This window comes from Cicer arietinum, chromosome 7 (assembly GCF_000331145.2).
Source record: "Cicer arietinum cultivar CDC Frontier isolate Library 1 chromosome 7, Cicar.CDCFrontier_v2.0, whole genome shotgun sequence".
Classification (NCBI taxonomy): domain Eukaryota; kingdom Viridiplantae; phylum Streptophyta; class Magnoliopsida; order Fabales; family Fabaceae; genus Cicer; species Cicer arietinum.
Window position 1 is genome coordinate 16,403,656 of NC_021166.2, and position 20,633 is coordinate 16,424,288.

At 29.2% G+C, this 20,633-nt stretch overlaps 3 protein-coding genes across 5 annotated transcripts in view; 1 reads left to right on the forward strand and 2 right to left on the reverse strand.

Moving 5' to 3' along the window:
* LOC101499932 (cell cycle checkpoint protein RAD17) overlaps window positions 1-533 on the reverse strand; it is a 5,928-nt gene extending 5,395 nt beyond the window's left edge. The window contains exons 1-2 of one of the 3 annotated variants that reach the window (XM_004509324.4): window positions 251-533; window positions 42-99 (exon numbers count right to left, since the gene is read on the reverse strand). In XM_004509324.4, the coding sequence (XP_004509381.1) occupies window positions 42-99; window positions 251-427 (235 nt within the window). In that variant the 5' untranslated portion in view covers window positions 428-533. The remainder of the gene's footprint in view (window positions 1-41; window positions 100-250) is intronic. The other 2 variants (XM_027337187.2, XM_012718271.3) reach the window with 2 other exon arrangements.
* A 1,406-nt stretch (window positions 534-1,939) lies between these two features.
* On the reverse strand, window positions 1,940-5,850 carry ELR26 (rac-like GTP-binding protein RHO1). Its single transcript, NM_001364793.1, has 8 exons — window positions 5,603-5,850; window positions 5,177-5,419; window positions 4,336-4,423; window positions 4,126-4,235; window positions 3,788-3,851; window positions 2,669-2,733; window positions 2,501-2,566; window positions 1,940-2,409 (listed from the first exon to the last, which is right to left on the reverse strand). Exons 2-8 carry the CDS (start codon window positions 5,273-5,275, stop codon window positions 2,308-2,310), a joined length of 594 nt encoding a protein of 197 aa, NP_001351722.1. The 5' UTR covers window positions 5,276-5,419; window positions 5,603-5,850; the 3' UTR covers window positions 1,940-2,307.
* A 10,323-nt stretch (window positions 5,851-16,173) lies between these two features.
* On the forward strand, window positions 16,174-19,329 carry LOC101500589 (GDSL esterase/lipase EXL3-like). Its single transcript, XM_004509326.4, has 5 exons — window positions 16,174-16,646; window positions 16,844-16,974; window positions 17,089-17,322; window positions 18,196-18,451; window positions 19,044-19,329. The coding sequence occupies exons 1-5, from the start codon at window positions 16,367-16,369 to the stop codon at window positions 19,235-19,237; spliced, it is 1,095 nt and encodes a 364-aa protein (XP_004509383.2). The 5' UTR covers window positions 16,174-16,366; the 3' UTR covers window positions 19,238-19,329.
* Window positions 19,330-20,633: the final 1,304 nt, after the last annotated feature.

Here is a 20,633-nt window from a genome sequence, read left to right on the forward strand (position 1 = left end):
TAAAAAAAAAAAAAAAAAAAAAAAACACAGGAACAGCGTACCAGCGAATACCTTTGACCCAGTAAACACTTGATTGAAGTCATCATCAAATAAGTTTATCTGCAATAAAATAAATAAACTCACTCATCATATTCTTCCCTTTTAGTCATTCAAATAAAGTACATAACATGAGTGAAAAATATTACTCACAAAAATGGAAGTAACATTGTAGAAAGTAGCAACCAAAGCAAAGGTGAGAGATTGGTATTACCTCATAAAGGTTAGACCGAGGGGCAGAACTGGAAACACGGGCCTTCTTTCTTCCTCTGGAAGCCGTTGAAATGGAGGTTGATTTGGGGTTTTTGCGGGCCGAAGTGAATGAACGAGTTTTGGAACAGTCTTCTTCTTCATCCGATGAGAGAACAAGGACGCAGTTTCGCTTTGCCATGAAGTAAGATTGATGAACAGCGTGAATTGGTCGATGAGGTTCAGAATGTGAAACCCCACATGGCGGGTTTTCAAGGGGAAAATGAGAAAAATTATTCGGTTTTTGGTGGGAATCAAATGTAATGGCTTAGAGGAGAAGCCTCGGCCATTCGTGGGTCCCGCTCACTGGGCCTTCTCTCTATATCTTCGGCCCAATTCGTAAATGTTACATGGATTAAGAGACCTATTTTTACCTCCTATGTTTTTAAACGGTTTTTTTTATGAAAAATAAAATTTAACTATATAAATAAGGAAAAACTAGTTTGACCTTGGTTTAATCATTATTCAATTTGAAACTAGTAACTGCTCGAACTCAACCTGTTTTTATTAGCATTTATTGACGAGGGATCCTCCGGTGTCCATGGTCCAGAGACCAGAGGTTTAAAAATTCATACCATGTGAAATACTAGATTTTGTATTTAAGTCTATAGGATTTATGGTTATTAAATTGGTAGAGTGTGAATTGGCAAAAGGCATGATAAATTCATACCGAAATATTTCTAATTGATAATTATTATTAAAATCTGCATTTATTTTAATCGTTTGATCTCAATCAAACAAACTCATAAAAGTGTGACTTCGGGATTTTCTAACTAAAGAAAATCTGAATTAACGTGATTGTTCGATATTAAACGTAGGAGATCTTAATACACTTTTGTGTAAATGTAATATATTTTCCTTCAAGTTTTTTTGTCACCCTCTAGTTCTAAAGGAGTAAAAGCTATATTTGCAACCTAAAACGAAAACTCAGGGAAAATCTGTTTGAAGTAAACATGAATTAATAGTGTGGTTTGTTTAAACATTTATTATATTACTTTTATTGTATTTGCTACCGTCTATATTGACGCGGCCAAACATTTTATTTTGGATAAATATTCATCACATATATATCCATTCACCTCCAATATATTACTGAAAGTTAAAAGATTCGATAATTTATTATTCACTATCAAAAACTATAATCCAATAAAAATGAGTAAACATGGAGTTCAAATGAGTATCCATCTTTAATTTATCATCCTGGAGTCAAATTAATGTTTAAGGTAAGTGTCTTTCATTTCACTTTCTTGTTGTATGACAAGGGGGAAAAATCTTGTTTACATAGGGTATAAAAAAAATAGTAGAAATTTGAATCATGACACATAATATATTTGCCTTATCTAAATTAAAAAACTGCCCTTAATAAAATAGTTTTTTCAAACAACAATATTTGGCGGTTATTGTCATATCATAAACAACATGCGGCGTAATGTTTTACTTTAATCCTAACTACTATTATAATTTAGTTGACTTTAATCCTAACAACTTTTAAAGCCACATGATTGATGATTAATTATAATTTGGTTAACAATATAAAACTTTTTACCGTTAAAAAAAATTAAAAATCAAACTCAAAATAAAGCATCACCAAAAAACAAAAATAGATTTTCTAGGAAAGAATGAAACAGCTCTCACTGACTATTGAACAACCAAATGACAACTAGAAATCTTTGCAGAGAGCAAGCATTATAACCAAATACAAAATAATTTAGATATTATATATATCTTCAAGCAAACAAAGGTCGTCATCCTAACTGGGATATTCCAGTCTATTAATACATAAAACGTAAGTTAAGAAAAAGGTGGGAACCATGAAATGCAAATTTGACAATTAGAATTCACAATAATACTAATTCCAAGAAATCAAAGCATCAACCACCTTATGCTTCAAGGAAATATGTTAGACGAACACCCACATAGACTCCAACTTCTTCAATAGCATACGAATGAATAAAAGGAAGAAGAGGAGAGAAATACAGGTTTGGACAAATGGTTGTCAAATTTTTTAGACGACATAGCAAATCACAATATCGAACAGGCCTTTTGTGCTTTACCCTTCTTTTTCTTTTGCTTTGGTGGTTGAAGGACAACTCTTATGGCTGCATCAAACACTGCCTTCACGTTCTGCAGTAATGACCAGAAATGAATTTAAAACTACTGATTAAATTAACTATCAGAGTACAAGAAGAGAAAGAAAATAGATTCAATTATGTACCTGCTGTGATTTTGAACTGCATTCGATATAAGCAGGTGCATTGATCAGCTTTCTAAGCTCTTCTCCCTTCAAGAAGATATGCAAATTTTAATTTTGTTTAATCAAATAGCTAATTGCACATTGCACAGTATAAAGCAATTAAAGAAGCACCAGAAACACAATATTCACCTGAGCAGTGGTAATGGGCACAGCACCAGGATGGTCGACGAAGAACTGCTTATCATCCCGAAGGTCTGTCTCATTTCAAATCACAAAATGGTGAAGGACTAATTCTTATATGACAAAACATATTATAGAACATTCGCAGGACATGAAGATTGTTATCACAACTATTCGTCCCCCAAATAAAACAAAAAATGATATAAAATGATGTGCAATATCACATATTATTCTAAAGTATAGATATATATCTAGACATGACAAACCCATCTACTCGTACACACCATATCAATAAAAAGACTGAACATTTGTAAATAACAATTCTGAGTGAAAGGCATTAAAATTTGTACAAGATTACGAATGGATGCCTTTTTTAACTAATGTCAAATTCTAATAAACATGAGAATGAGGCAGAAGTCCAAACACAACTTTCAAATTGTAATTTTGCATTTGACAAACACTTCCTACTTTCTAAACGCAAGAACACCGTCAAGCTTGATAGCTGAGACCTCTAGAGCATTGTACTAGGCTGCCAAATGCCTTAGATCTGGTGTGTTTATATGACAGGCAAAAGAAGAAACAAAATAAAGCCGACATCATCAAATACACATATTGAACATCTAAATCTTAAATATGGATGACTATGTGTAAACTGTATTAATTAGAAACTACAAGACAGCAAATGTCAATTTATGTAAAATCTCTAACATACAAAACACCTTGGAATATAGGGACAAGAAAGAAGACTAATATCAAACAAAAAACATGACCATAGCTGCTGTAACAAGCATTGGAAGAACAAATTGAAATGAAAGCTTAGAAGAAAAGAAAAAAGGCACAAAATGAAACAATAAAATAATCCTCCACCTCTGAAGAAAGAAGCTCCTCTATAGAATAACTGTTCCTCACTTATAATATTAGCATAAAAAGAATTATGAATCAACTACCTCATGACAATGCATAATATCAGAAAGCAACATTCATGGATCATGGAATCCATATAAGATCATATATGATTTCATCGAACAAACAGTGATTAATATTAAAAATTAAAATGTTAGAAGGAAGCAACTGACCAATGCATGATTTTACAATATCAGATGTTACGTTAGGCAGAAATAAACTTACCAAGCTTTGTGCCAACCAGAATAATGGGAACACCAGGTGCATAATGCTTCAACTCTGGAATCCACTGGAAATGAAACAACATACAAGAAATTTATCATCAATTTTTTTATTAATATAAAACGGTATATCATTCATTCCAGGTTATAAAGAAACCTCACATTCATATAAAGCAAGCACATATCAAATTTATCATCAATTTTTAATTAATATAAACAGTATAAAAATTCATTTCAGTTATAAAGAAACCTCACATTAATATAAAAGGGAATATGAAAAAGTGCATTTTAAACTCAGGGGACACAAGGAGCATAAACTCTGCAACACAATGGGATAAGTACCTTTTTGGAAACATTTTCATAACTGGCCTTGCTTATGAGGGAGAAAGCCAGTATGAAAACATCGGCACCACGATAACTCAAAGGTCTTAATCTGTTATAATCCTCTTGTCCTGTTTCACAAGATAAAACAATAAAAAAGAAATCCAGAAAGCACTCTCTACATTCTATACACTGCAAAATGGAAAAAAATGTGTAATTATATAACAATACCTGCCGTGTCCCACAAACCCAGATTAACAGTGCTTCCATTCACAACCACATTTGCACTGAAATTGTCGAAGACAGTTGGCACATAATCCTGTTTCCAAAAAAAGTGAAAAGATGTAAAAAATAACAATCATCTATCTTTTTCAACAAGCACACATATATGATAATAAGGCATTGGAGCACAATCCCAGAATCTAATGATATCTAGGGGGATAAATTTGAACCAGAATTTAATTATTTCCTTTCTCACATTTTAATTAAAACCCAACACAATACATCATTTCATCTAATTCTTAAAATCTTAAAAAAACATAAAAAGTTGAAGAAACTTAACAATTTATATATATTAACAATTGAAAGACAAAGGCAAGATTACAACACTACATGCAGATGAATCAAATCAAGACATTGATTTCTTCATCTGAGATTATAAAAACTTCGAAGGAAGCAAACTACAAAAATTCACCCAACGGTTTTTTAAAAACAAAAGAAAAACCTTCTATCCAATCTAAAACATAAAAACGAAAAAAGAAAATAAAAAAGTTAAGACATTCTACAATATTTTGAACCCCAAATAATATAGGCATAAAATGTTTCTATTGTTACATCTCAAAATCTCAGGTTCTTTAAAAGATCAGAAAATGGAAACCAACACAAATTTCCTTAAATATCCTTAACCAAAATCCACCATATATCAACATTTATGACTAAATTTCTCATAGATAGAATTCAACAAATCATAAAAACACCCAAAAGTAAATCCAAATTACAAAAATATTTAATTTCAAAAGGGAAAAACTAATAAACATAAAAATTAAAAAGTGGAAAAAAAACAAAAGCTCACAGTGGGGAAGGTGTTGCTGGTGTAGGAGATAAGCAAACAAGTTTTACCCACAGCTCCATCCCCAACAGTGACACACTTGATGAACCTAGAAGCGCTCATCTTCTTCTTCTCTTTCTTTCACCTCAATCTCCAAAAGAAAAACAAAAACCCCAGCCAGATCTGAGGACCCTAATCACTCACCCACACAACCCTTCCAACTTCTCCTCCTCCAGTTATTGCCAATTTTGAGCTTCAATTACGCATCTGTTAGATGTAAAATGAAAATCCACAAATTTCCATGAATGAAAAAGAGGGAAAAAATTATTCTAATTATAATTCCAATTTTAATCAATTCTAACAATAATAAAAAATAAAAAAAGCAATAAAAAACAAATTGGGAAATGCAGAGAGAAGATGAGAAATTGGGGGAAAATGAGAAACCCTAACCCTTTAGGAGGAGATGGAAATTATGCGCGAGGAAATGGGAATTGATGCGCATGGAGATGAAAGAGAGAGAGAGAGAGGAAGCCTTCTAGCCGGGAAATTTTGCCGTTGAAGCGTTCGTTAACCAAACCAATCTATGCCAACAAACTCGTACCTTTGTGTTCTTACTATTATTACTTCCACACTTTTTTTTAGTTCGTTGTTCCTTTATATTTTTAAATTATTTTTGCAATTATTATTATTGTTCGTTTGTCTGTTTTGTTTTGTACGATTGCGGTTTTTTTCTCTTTCATTTTTTTTTTCATAGTAATTTTATACTACGTGTTAATCGCAACAAAGCTCGGATCGCAAAGAAGTGTGGTCACAAAATCATAGTAATTAATAATTATATAATACTCATTTTTTCTTTCAATTTTCAATGTGTTTATTTCTTCATTTTGGACAATTTTCATTGTCCTTAATAATAGCTTGTTTTGTTGTCAACCAAGGTTGATTCATTCCAAAAGTGACCGTTTGATATGCAAGATACATGATACATAATACTGCTATAATGTTGGATAATAGATAACGATATACAAGATTTATCTTTTTCGAATTTTATTTAAATCACAAATATACTCTTATTTAATTTTGAAAATATTTATTTTTGTATATTCTTTAAAAATATTATATTAAATATTTCTTTGCAATAATTATATTTATTCATATAATTTATTATATAATAAATTATAATTTTTAATTTTATTTGTAGACATACAATCATATATTTAATATTTATAATTTTGAAAAGTATTATTGTATTCTTAATGACAATTTTAAAAGATATCATTGTTATCGACTAAAAAATGTATTTTTATAACAATAACTTAAATATTTATTGTTAGAGATTTTTACATCAAAAAATTATTTTTTAAATATATACAAAAATAATTTATATTTTAACAAATAATTTATAATTTTTCATTTTAATTATTTTTTAAAATTTTATTAATTAAAAAAGTTCAACCAAATAGATGAACTAATTTTTTATTTTTTTAAAAAGTTGCAATGAAAAAAATTAATAGTATAAAAATCATTTTTAGAAAAAGCTATATAACAAACATGCCTATAATACTAGTATATTTAATGATAAAACTATATAATACAAATATATATTATATATGTATGTATATTATTATTCATGTTGATCTTTGATCGAAAATGAGATCAATCACATTTGACTTCTTGCTTATTGATTCATAGGAATATCGTTCTTTTTGAATTATTGTTAATAATTATGATATTAATAATTATATTATAATAATGTCACGTCGAATTTGAATTTTATTTCTTGCTGTTACAATCTCACGGTCTTCCATTTTTGTCTTAAAAAATAATTATATCATATACTATTTACTTATTTTATTTTAATTATTTTCAATACATTTTATTGTAGTTGTATTTTTTAAAAATATTCATGGTAAAAAAATCATGCCCCTCAGTTGATAGATTTATAGATCTCTTTTTGTCTGCATATAATAACAAATAACAAATAAGATAATATTATTTTATTATATTATATATTTGATATATATTTTATTATGATATGACATAATAGTATTATAATTTAAGGTTATTTAAAATACTTCACACGGTCTCTTAATTTAATTTTAAATAACAATTCAGTTAGTTATCTTCTTTTTTTCAATTTTGTCATTTATTTAATTTTAATTAACGATTTGATCATTTATATCTTAACATGTCAACAATGTTATTTTATTTTGTTATGGAAACTCAAAAAATTCATCAAAATATTTAAACAAAATCCATAAAATTAATTATCGTCTTCACTATAATCCAAATTTTAATCGAATTCATAACTCAAATCTTCAAATAAACTCATATATTCATCTCTAACAACATCAAATTTATCAAATAAAGAATTAAAATATGAGTTTATTTGACTATTTGAGTTATGAATTTCATAAATATATGAATTTTTTAAAAATTGATAATGAATTTTATGAGTTTTGTTTGAAGATTTTGATGAATGTTTTGAGTTTTTGTAAAAAGAATGATAACATTATTGATATTTTAAGATATAAATGATCAAATCATTACTTAAAATTAAATAAAGAATCAAATTGAATAAAAAAGATAAATAACTGAATTATTATCTGAAATTAAGTTATTTTGCCTACATTTTTAATGATAAAACTATAATTATGCAATAATTACATACTATTTTTTAAATTAACTACAATAATTTTAAATATTATAAATTAACAAAAATATAGTTAATAAATTAAATAATTTTTTTAATAATTTTATATTTTAAAAAATCTATTGCCACCACTAAATAAATAATTTCATTTAAAAAACATAACTAGATAATTCTATTTTACTTTTTAGTGAAATTATATATATATATATATAAATGGAATGTTTTCCCATGTAGAAAGACAATATGTATTTTAAAAGATGAAATTACATTAATATTTTAATAATTTTGAATAAAAATTTACTATATTATATCTAATAAGGATAACTAAGTAAAGTATCATTTTTATTTTATCTTACTGGTGTTTAAAGTGATTTTTGGTCTAACAAAAACTCAACTAAATCGAAAACACAAATAAATGTTTAAATCGGTGCGGCTTAAGAAGTTCGTGTTGATGCAAAATTGCAAATTAATGTTTTTATGTAAACAAATAAAAGTTAATTAAAGATTATAATTATGATTTTAAATTATGTGTTAATTTAACATGTGTTTTTTAGTGTAATAATCCAAGATAGGTACAAAGCAAATGCAAGGGAAATCATTTTAAAGAAAGTGCTAAAAATGAACAAAACTGAAACAAGAACGTTATTGACATAATTTGGAAAACCAAGAATGTTCTCCACGGTTCACTCATTTTCAGAAAGCAAGATCGAATGAGTTTTTAATGCAAGGAAAACTCTTGCAAATTGCGAATGGATTTCCAATTTATATAATAGGAATGTACAGTTCTCATATGGGCAAAAGAATCACTCAAAAGGATCAAAGATTAAAAGACACAACTCAAAACAAAAGTGACAAATGATTATTCTCCAGCAGTGTAACATCAGTCTCCAAATTGATAAACATTCTCCAGCTTGTTACACATGATCTTCAACAACAAACATTTTTCTCCAGCATGATTAACAATTGTCTCCAGAATGATCAACATCATTCTTCAGCCTTGTTACGTCATTCTTCAGCCTGTTTTGCACGAATTAAAAGGCAGTCTTAATCTGAATCGATCAAGCACATCTCTGAGATATTTGTGTGCATAAACAAAGGATCATCACAGTCAATAAATTGAAGCTTCAAATCAGACATTGTTAACACATAAGCAAAAACACATATGTTCAAAACAAGAACACTCAAAGTTTAAAAGTCTAGTCTTTTGTCAAATCTGACACATGACAGCCAAACACTTTTTCAACGGTCATAATAGATGTCATCAACCTCTTTGAAGCCTATAAAAGGAACCACAAGCTTAAGGAAAACACATAACTTCAAGTGCTAAGAAAATCATTCAATCACATACACTTACATACTTGAAAGTTTCTCAATTACAAAAGAATCAGTTCTAAATTCATCTTCATATATCCAGATCGTATTTCTGAATTCTTTTATCAAGAATCTATTCTCAAATACGAGTTGAACATACTCATATTCTACCAATCTCTTTAAATAATTATTGTATAAACTCAAAACTATAAAGGTTGTTTATAGTTTGAGTAGTTTTGTAAAAATCATTTTATAGTTAAAAAGTGATTTGTAAAATCCTCTCAAGATTGATAGGTGACTTGATTGAATTCTTTATGGGTGAAAAGAAATTGTTGTTACAGATCAAAGTTGATCTTAACAAAAAACTGTGTAAAACCAAGAACGTTTTTCATTTGAATACTTAGTGGAAAATCTCACAGTTGTAAAGACTGGACGTATCCCGAGTTGAGTGAACCATGATATATTTTTGTGTAGTATCTTTTATTTATCTCTAAAGAAACGAAAGATATATGTAAATTTTGGAAATTGTGAACTTGTTTCTAGTTTAGGAGTAAGCTTGAGAAGTTAAGTATATAAACTTTGTTTTTTAGGAAAAAACTCTTATTTACAGATGAAGTAAATTAAGCAACTGTCATTTTAGTGACATATTATATTTGTGACAGTTACTTATGTTGAACAATTTTTAGCAAAAGACTCGCTACAGGCTGACAAATGTTTGATATTTGTTGTTGTCATTATGTAGTTTATTGAATACATGCATCTTGTCAATGTTTTTCGTTTTCTTTAACTCAATTGTCGTCGCCGAGAATCACATACTTAAATGAAATATTAATTTTGTCTTTACTTATATGTCATCTCATTTTTTTACACTTAATTCATTTGTCAACAATTTTCAAATTTTTCAATAACAAACACTCCTCAAGTTTTGGTTGCTTAATAAATCATCAAAATTTATAAAATTTGGTGATTATGCGACTTTGAAATAACGTGTCTCTTGACATATACCTTACATATAACAATTCTCATAAAAAATATAATTCTTTAAATATTGTGCCTTAGTACAATGATGAGTACCTATCTTCCTAAACCTCGAGACTAGTAGTTCCATCATTAGCACCTTCCAGTTACATTGATTTTTGTTGACAACAAAATGATGACCGATACTTATTAGTGGCGACATGTACTCATTCCCATTCCTTCTTACACTCATCCACTTTCTCTTGCGTTCCTTAGGCCTCGAGTGAGTTCCTTCTAAGTATTCATCACTAACATCTTGGCCTACTAGTGAAGAAAATCTTGCTTCTGCACCTTTTCATCACACTTCATTTATTACTAAAAAGGTGTACATGGCTATGAGAACTGGCTTGATAGAATAAAAAATGCCAAAAGTTCCTTTTGTAAAGACTTAGGTATTTATGACCTTATTCAATCAACTTCATGTTTCCCTATCAAAGTCCCATGGTCGAAACAACTTTCTTATTTTGAAGTCTTACTACTCTTAATCTTCTCTATTGAATTGAGTATTACTTTTTTTCTTCTTACTTTCTCATTTCTTAAACTCCCTTTCACTTTGTTCCATTTCTTCATTTCTTTGTCTTGATCTCCCCTCCCTCTTACGTTTTTGTTCTATTTCTACTCATGAATGCGGTTCAATCCATTCTCTCTATGCAAACGTGAATAAATGCAAAAACAAGGAAAGAAAAAACAAAAAAATGGTCAAACCTATAAAACTATCTAAAACACTAGTTTTGACCAGTTTTGTTGATTTTTTGTACTAATTTACCATTTAGTTACCTCATTTTTAAACACTGCCATTTTCAAGCTTCACCGAATCAGAAACAAAGCTAATTTTGGATCTAATTGGTTCAACCGACCAATCCATTATAATAATAATAATAATAATAAACTAATCAAAAATAATAATAAGATTCTTTTTAGTTACACCAAAAAATTTCCAATTACACTTCTATAACTTTTTTGTTTTTGTTTATCTTAATACCTAAACTATCCCTAGTTCTATTAAAGAATGGAAACTCCATTGCTCATCTTTTGATCTCCTCGCTGGTGGACAAAGTTGATGAGTGAAGCATGATATCTTCTATTACATGTTTTTTGAGAGATTTTGTGGGTTTTATGTGTTTTAGATTTTGTTAAAAAATATGAATCGATTGTACGAGAATTAATATGTTAAAAAATACTTTTTACACATGCAAATTCGGTTCGCGTACTATATGTAAATTTTCAGATGTTGCATAAACTCAATCCTATATGCGTACATGAATTTAGTTCACATACCACAACTAAAAATCTCGTGTGATACAAGTACAACAAGAAAGAGACGTTGAGAGTAAAAACAAAATATTATTAACAAGTATAACAGAGCCCCTTTGGTAATGATCCATGTACAGCTTTAATATGTGACCTCATAGATCCACATGTGTCGGTGCAAGATAACTTTATGGATTCGCATTGCAACGGTACACAATCCTACGATCAAATAATCAATGTTTGATCAACATCACACGACAATTCAAAAATTTCGTCGAAGGTGTTAGATAATATTATTATATATTAGTAGTAAGGGTATTTTAGACAATTCTAGACAATTCTATTTTCTTATATATATACTCAGTGTAACCCTATTAACTTCAGTTTTGGTTCATTCTATGTTATGAAACCCTAGAGTGGTTGTTTCTCTTCTTCCTCTTTTCTTTGTTAACATGGTATCAGAGCCTATTTCGATCCTCATTGAACGATCCCGCCTCTATTCCGCTGTCGAGTTCCCAACAATTAGGGAATATAATTATAGTTTCTCTTTTCTAACATTCCAATATTCAGTGAGATTTTTTCGTTAAACCGTGTCCCAGTTCTGCTTTACCCTTTGTTTGTAGCTTTTCGTTTATTTTTACTAGATCAGTAAAATAAAAAAAAAGAATTTATTAGGGTTCTATAAACCTTTCCACAAGCCATTAGGGTTTGACGCTCTAACCAACCGAGCTAAAAAGAACAATGGGTGGTAAAGTTTACTTTGAGAATCATTATTATTTGCATGGTTATTGGGGGATTTTGATTGATCGTTATGAAGAGATGATTGAGAATTATCATCCTGGGATCTACCGTAGAGAAGAGAGAGAGACTATTTTGATAGAAAAGGCAACCACCAAAAGAGAAAAGAGAAGAGTAACCTTGTTCCCGATTTTGTTAAATCAGTCTCACAAAAACATCGATTGCGCATTCGTTAACCGTTGGATTTGGCTGATTTTTGGACAGAAGGTTCACAACATTCAGGTCTTCGTCTTCAACGGTCGGATCGGTAAAACGACGTCTGTAGGGGGAGAAATCGTGTTCGCACAGCACCAGGTTATCCCTAATTTATTTTGTCTCAGTGATTGTGTTTGTCTCATTATTTGTATGGCTTTGAGAGAAGGTTTGGAGGTTCATTGTGTTGTTTTGAAAAATGGGTTTTGTGTTAATTTGTATGTTGGGACTTCTTTGGTTGAAATGTTTGTGAGAAGTTTGGTTTCTTGGACTGCTGTTATTGTTGGGTTTGCTAGGTGTGGGGATATGAGTGAGGCCAAGAAGCTTTTTGATGTTATGCCTGATAGAGATATTGCTGCTTCTAATGTTATGATTGATGGGTATGTGAAAATAGGGAAGTTGTTTTGGGAAATGAGGGGACGTTTGGATGTGGAAATGAATAAAGTGACGGTTGTGAGTGTTCTTCCTGCTGTTGCTGATTTGAGTTATTTGGATTTGGGTGTTTAGATTCACGGGTTTGTGCAAAGGAACCGACTTGATGAAGATGTTCATGTGTATGCTTTGGTTGATATGTATGCAAAATGTGGGGAAATTGGAAAAGCTAAATTGCTTTTTGAGGAGATGAATGAAAAAGATACATCGTAGTGGAATGTTTTGATAAATGGTTATGGTGTCAATGGTTGTGCGAAGGAAGCGTTAGAAGTATTCGCAGCAATGTTACGGGAAGGATTTGAACCGAATGAGATAACAATGACTAGTGTGTTATCTGCTTGCAACCATTGTGGTTTGGTAGAGGAAGGAAGAAGATGCTTCAAAGAAATGGAGAGATTTGAAATTGTGCCTCAGATTGAGCATTATGGTTGTATGATTGACCTTCTTGGAAGGGTCGGATACTTGGATGAGGCTGAAAATTTGATCTTCTGTGTTGTCGCTCTGTCTGTTGCTTCTTCTGTTTGATTGCTAATCTCTCTAGTGATTTGCTTTGTTGCTTCTCTCTTTGTTTAGTTTTGTTTGGTTCTATTTGGTTTGGTTTGGTTTGGTTTGTTTGGATTTGGTTTCGTGGTATGCTTCTCTCTTTGTTTAGTTTTGTTTGGTTCTATTTGGTTTGGTTTGGTTTGGTTTGTTTGGATTTGGTTTCGTGGTACTACTTCTTTGGTGGTTCCTATCTGTTGATTTTGATATGGTTGTTGCTCCTTGGTTTGTTTGGATTTGGTTTCGTGGTGCTACTTCTTTGGTTGTTCCTATCTGTTGATTTTGATATGGTTGTTGCTCCTTTTTTGATCGCTTCTTTTTCGGTTTGATTTTTTTGTTGGCTTGGTTCTTCTCTTTGATTGTTGCTTCTTCTTTGGTGACATCCCTCTTGTCCCCCCCGGCTGTCCCACCACCTCCTGCGATTGTTGATCCTCCTCGTTACCCCTCTCGTCATCATCTTCAGCATAGAATCATTATTCTACTGTTTGTCTCTTCTTCTTTACAGATTGCTGATTTGTTCACAAAGATGCATTCCATTAAACGTTTTCGTTTTTTTTAGTTGACAAACTCTCGATGCTCCATGTTAATGCATCGTGAGTTTGAGGGGAGATGTTAGATAATATTATTATATACTAGTAGTAAGGGTATTTTAGACAATTCTAGACAATTCTATTTTCTTATATATATACTCAGTGTAACCCTATTAACTTCAGTTTTGGTTCATTCTATGTTATGAAACCCTAGAGTGGTTGTTTCTCTTCTTCCTCTTTTCTTTGTTAACAGAAGGGATCTCCATTTAAATATACACAATTCATTATAATTTAAAATGCTTCTCACTCCAACTCTTACTGACTTCACTATACTCCAATTACAATAGATATTTTTAGCAATCATCGAAGTTCTGCTCCAAATCAAGAACTAATATTTAATTTTATTGATTATTGACCATCTAATACCAATTGAATTATTACTCAATAGTAAAAATGAATAATATTTTAAATTTCTAACCATCATTCTCTCATTCTCTACGCTAGATCTCGTTCTAACCAGTATATATTTGTTTTACCAGTAATATTTAAAATACAAATGTGGGTTCTTTTTGAAACTACAATTTTTAGCTTGTGCATTTTCGAAAACTTGTGGTGGCACTGTAGTAGTGACTTAAATGTGTTCCCAAACATACACTTTGAGTGAATATCAACATGCAACAAACATGTTAGATGCCGTAAAAGAACCAGAACCAAAGCAGTCCACTTATTTGTATGTGCAGCAGGTACGAGAAACAAATTTCTATAGGAAGCATTAAGGCCATTGAAAGAAGAGAATAAGTCATAGGTAACTATGCTTGTAGGTTTTAGAAGCAGCGGGTAGAGTTTCTAGAACATTTATTTAGAGGCATCTAACGTAGGACTCTCTTGAATGTGCAAATAGCTAGGTGTGGATGAATGGATACATTATAATACTCAATCTCATAATTAAATATTTTTACAAATGTTAAAAGATGTAGTTAAATATATTTAATTTTTTAAGTATTAGGTTAAACATAAGTTAAATTAATTAAATTATTTTTTTAAAGTCAAACAATATTTAATTATCAATATTAAATGTTTTGAATTAAATAAAAAGTTTATTGAAAATAATAGAATTAAATGAATTAAAAATAGTTAATTTTTGCTTATAATAATTATCAAAGAAAATATTATTTTAAGAATTTATTTGGTTGGAGGTAGACGAAGAAAGGAAAAGGGAAGATACTTTTTTTTTTTTTTGCATGGAGGAAAGATTTTTAGATTTGTGTTTAATTCAATTTTTAAGCAACACTTATACATAAAACATAAATGCTCATAATAATTTTCATACACTCATTAAACACTTTATTTTATCTCTTCTTATTAAGTCACAGATATATCACATTAATATTTATTTCTATTCCTCTCAAAGAATAGAATAAATGTATTAATTTTTAATTAATTAGAAGATTAAACTATCTGTGCTAATATTATTTACTAAGAGTCTTTACTCTCTGTTTAATACAAAATTGACACATATATTATAAAAGATTTGAGTATATTCAATTATGTCGCAACTTTTGAAATTTATGCACCCAAAATTATAGTAATTGGACTTTTTATTTTATTTTTTGAGAAATAAATGAATGGAAAGATAAGAATATCAGAAATCATTTTGTATTTTACTTAATTTTATTGATATTTGAAATAAATTATTTTTAATGAAGTGACAAGCACTATTTGTAAGTTCATTCTTACAAACCGGAGATAACGAGTTTGAATTTGGGTCACAATAAAAAATTACTTTTTACATATATATTTAATTAAATCATAGCATAATACTAGTCAATTCTTAAAATATCTCAACAAAAATTTACATAAAATAATTTGAATGATTGAATACATATATAGTTTTTTTTTCCATATAGTATACACAAATTAATTCTTTTACGACAATTAAATCATTATGTTTAATTTTTTTTTTTTGTAATACAATTGTTTTTTATTTCTTTGCATTTCAGTTTGCCTTTTTATTTTATCTAATTCAAGTAGGCTATTAGAAGGTTCAATCACGAAATAATGGATGGTCCATGAAAATCTTATGACCAAGCCACTTATATCATGTAACTTGGATATCTTGTTTTGTTTTAATTATTTTATGTATTTGCATGTCAAAAAAAAAATTTATTTTGTATTTGTCACAAACGACACCTTATTTGTCCAAACATATAATTGATTAAAAACACCATCTTAAGAATAAAATGCAAATGTGTTTGTTTTGTACAGTGCTTCACTGGTTAGTACTAATTGAATTTGTATCAAAATTCACTCAATAGTAATGTAACAATTAATTAATAATACTATTACCTAAAATTAGCATTACAACAGAAGAATCACATAACTTGAGAACAGAACACACACACACCCCATGTTTCCTATAAATTGTGTGCACCAAGCTGAAAATATTGTTAACTTCTTTCAAAAAGATAAGTCTAAAACCTTAGTCATAGAAACATGAACTCATTTTTTCAAATGCTCCTTTCTCTATGGCCTCTAGTATTTTTTTGGTGTTTTGTCATATCCATCATCATACAAAATGTTTCTGCTATGACTCTACCAAACAATGAAACAGTGCCAGCAGTTATTGTATTTGGTGATTCTATAGTAGATTCAGGAAACAACAACTATATCACAACTCTTATCAAATGTGATTTTCCACCATATGGTAGAGATTTTACTGATGGAAATCCAACTGGGAGATTCAGCAATGGATTAGTCCCATCAGACATCATTGGTACAAATTTTCATTCTCTTCCAATATAATATATCTTATTCAAATTATAGTTTATTTATTTATTTTAGTTTTAACACTTTATGATAAAAAAAAATTGTTATAATCAAGATCCAAATTTCAGACTAGTTGAAGTATATAAAAAAACTTGTTATGATGTTTTTTTATCAATCTCTTACAAACTTTTTTTTGGGATCCAGCTGCAAAATTTGGAGTCAAGAATTTTTTACCTGCTTATCTTGATCCTAATACACAACTTCAAGATCTTCTCAGTGGTGTAAGCTTTGCCTCAGGTGGTGCTGGATATGATCCTCTAACTGCAGAATTAACGGTAATTAATGGTTACTTTATAAGCCTTTATTATATTATGTCTTCTAGTAATGATTAATTTTTAGCATATAGTATTAATTAAAGCTAACTTTAGTTATTTTTTTTTTGCCATAAGTCTGTGATATCATTATCAGGTCAATTAGACATGTTCAAGGAGTACATAAAGAAGGTAGAAAAAGCAGTTGGAAGAAACAAAAGGAAAATAATAGTATCAAAGAGCATATATATAGTGTGCATAGGAAGTGATGACATTGCTAATACTTATGCTCAAACACCATTTAGGAATGTCCAATATGATATTCCATCATACACAGATTTCATGGCTTCAGAAGCCTCAAAATTCTTGCAGGTATGTTTGGAAAATACAGCTATACATTAAATGTTGAATTAAAATGAAAAAAAAGATTATTAAGGTTTAAGGGATACTCAATTGTGCAGTTTGAATTTTGTTTTACATAGATTGAGAAATATTATATATGAAAAAAAACTCTGCAATTTGTCATAAATATATAGTGGAAAGGAATATATAGAATACTAAAATTGGAAGAAAAATAACAACTAATATCCCATTAAAAAGCAAAACGAAATTTGTTTAAAACATTTTAATATGCTAAAATCACACTTATTTTGGAATAGAGAAAGTAAACTAATTATAAATATAAAATTAAGGCATTAATGATAACTTTTCAATTATAGGTGATGTTAATGTTACTCCTTATACTAAAGTCAAATTTAGGTAGAGCAGTGTGGTAGCCATAGACAAATAACTGAAATTTTGTGATAATATTACTGTTTACAGCTAACATTATTTGTTCATAGCTAAACATCTATTTCTTCAAATAGGGGATGAATACATTTGGAAAATCAAACATAAATGTATACTAACAATATCAAACATGAATTTACTATTTCAATTTCTCTGCTTTCAACATTTTTTTAAATGGACTTCTTTCAACATCTTGTTAAACCACATACCAAACAATAACAACAATTTGATTTGGGATGGACTTTTGAGTTTTGAATTTATTTTTTAGTCTTTATTTTTCTGTTTTTGTCAAATAGTTCTCACACCTTGAGTGTAGAAAAGTAGGAAATTATGAATTCGAATTCTCTGTATATTAATGTATTTGCAATTATCAATTGAGTTATATTTAACGACTATTTTTTAGCCTTTATATCATACATTTTTTGAGTAAAAACTTACAATGTGATTGTGATGAAGGAACTATATGGACTAGGAGGTAGAAGGATTGGAGTATTCAATATACCAGTTATAGGGTGTGTGCCATCACAAAGAACAATTAGTGGAGGCATGCTTAGAGTATGTTCAGATTCTTCCAACCAAGCAGCAAAACTCTTCAACTCTAAGCTCTACTCCAAAATGAGGGTACTTGGGAAAATGTATTCAGATGCTAGATTTGTATATCTTGATTCTTACAACCCTTTGATGGACATCATTCAAAATCCTACTAAATATGGTAAATATTACAGATTTAATTACCGTGTCGATATTTCAATTTAAAATAATTTTATACACTCATTCAATCATAAACTTTGGAAGCTGAGATACATAAATCCTAGTAATAATCTCTAATACTAATTACTGACATACTTTCTTTACCATTATCTACCTCTCATATAATCACAAATTTAATAGGAATTATATTTATACGTGCACTCAAAGTCACAATTAAGTCATAATATAATATCATAAATCACAACATAGATGTACAAAATTCATTTACATGATCATATAAATCTTGGCGTGTATGTTTACTCAATTGTTTCTGTTGAATTCAAATGTAACTGGTTAAGTCTCACATCAATTAAAAACATGATAAATATTGAATATATAAAAGTGGCGATTCATACACCTATTGTCTAAAGTTTTGAGTTAAGATGTGGTATATAAGTGAAATAATCCATAAATTTATTGTCTTATCTTTTATAAGACATCAAAACATGTCTTCAAATAATTCTAATTTTGTCTCTAACTTTAGAATAGCTCATGTAAGAACAATTATAATATTTGTAATTTACTAATTGTTATTGGAATCTTTGATGGTTAAGGTTTTAATGAGACAGAGAAAGGATGCTGTGGAACAGGGAATATAGAAGTTGGAATTTTGTGCAATCCATTCAGCATAAACACATGCTCAAATCCTTCAGATTATGTATTTTGGGATAGTTATCATCCTACAGAGAAGACTTATTATGTGCTTAGTTCACTTGTACTTGATAACAAAATCAAGGACTTCTTTTAAAATCACTTGTTCTGAACTGCTATTTAATAATCTATTTTTTTCTTTTTCTCCTACCTACTATTGCATAATTAGATGTGATCAAAATTATATTATATATTGTATGTCTAAATGGTATCATATATTTGGTCCATGATATTTTGTTGTATGAATATTAATTGAGAAATTAAATTTGCTACGGAACAATTCAAGCACAACTGTAACTTCAATTGCACTTCCTAGGGTTATAATTTGAGGGTTGATATATGTGGTTTAATTGTGCCAACAATATGTCACAATCAATAGAGAAAAATAACAAAGAGAAAGAACAAAGGAGCAAGAGTTTCAATCAAATAGCAAATCATAAGACAAAAGTTACTTTAAGAATATATAGTAAAATATAAAATAAACTATCCTTAGTCAAATAATAACAAAAGGTACATTACATATTATCTAATAAATTGCACTTCTGATCCGTGTAATTTTAAGAATGCATTATTTTAATCATCATAATTTCAATTACTTAAATAAAGTCATCATATGAAAATTTAGTCTTAGTAATAGAATATGTTGATTTTGGATGGAAATTTCAGGCTTCTAACATGATTATAAAAAAAATATAAAAAGCAAAACAAAATGAAGTTCAAGATTAGTCACCATCAAATAATGGTTGATTTGTGTTTAGTTTCAAGATGTTACCAAGCACCTTTTCCAACAATTTGTTAATTAGTTTAGTAGAAGTAGTTTGACTCATTCTCAATATTTTAGGTGAGACTATTTTTTAAATAGATAAGAATAAGATTTAAAAAAAACTGTTGTTGGTTTCCTATCAATGAGAAAATGTATGCATGGCATTGGTGATACCTATAAACAGGTAATTTTATGGAAACACATTATTTGTATGAGCAATCTTTGGTGATAAACTTAGAAAAAAGCTTTCCCAGTGGATTGAAATTGAACAACAGCAAGTGCCTCATTTACCTATCTTTCCATGCACATGTTTTAAGGAACATAAAAAAGAGAAATTACAAGAGTAAAAGGCTTATTAAACACATGTTTTAAGATAACTTTTTTATTTTAACACCCTTAATTTATCATGCAAAGGTTAAGATTGGAATTTGCTATGAAAAAGAAATGGAACAACACACGCCAATGAAATAGTAGTGGTCAGAAAATTGAAAACTGTGAACTTTTCCTTAGGCTAACAACAACAAGCTAGCATAGCACCTTCTAACCATGGTTGTTAAGTAGGAAAGTGATTTCCTAACTGTGTCACACAGTTATCGATATCGAAAGTATGATCTAAATTAATAGAATAAATTGTTTAAATTGATCTTGTAAATGTCTAATTTGAGTCGTTCGATATCAAATTAATGATTGAAATTATTTAGTATATAAATATTTATTTTTCGTATATCAG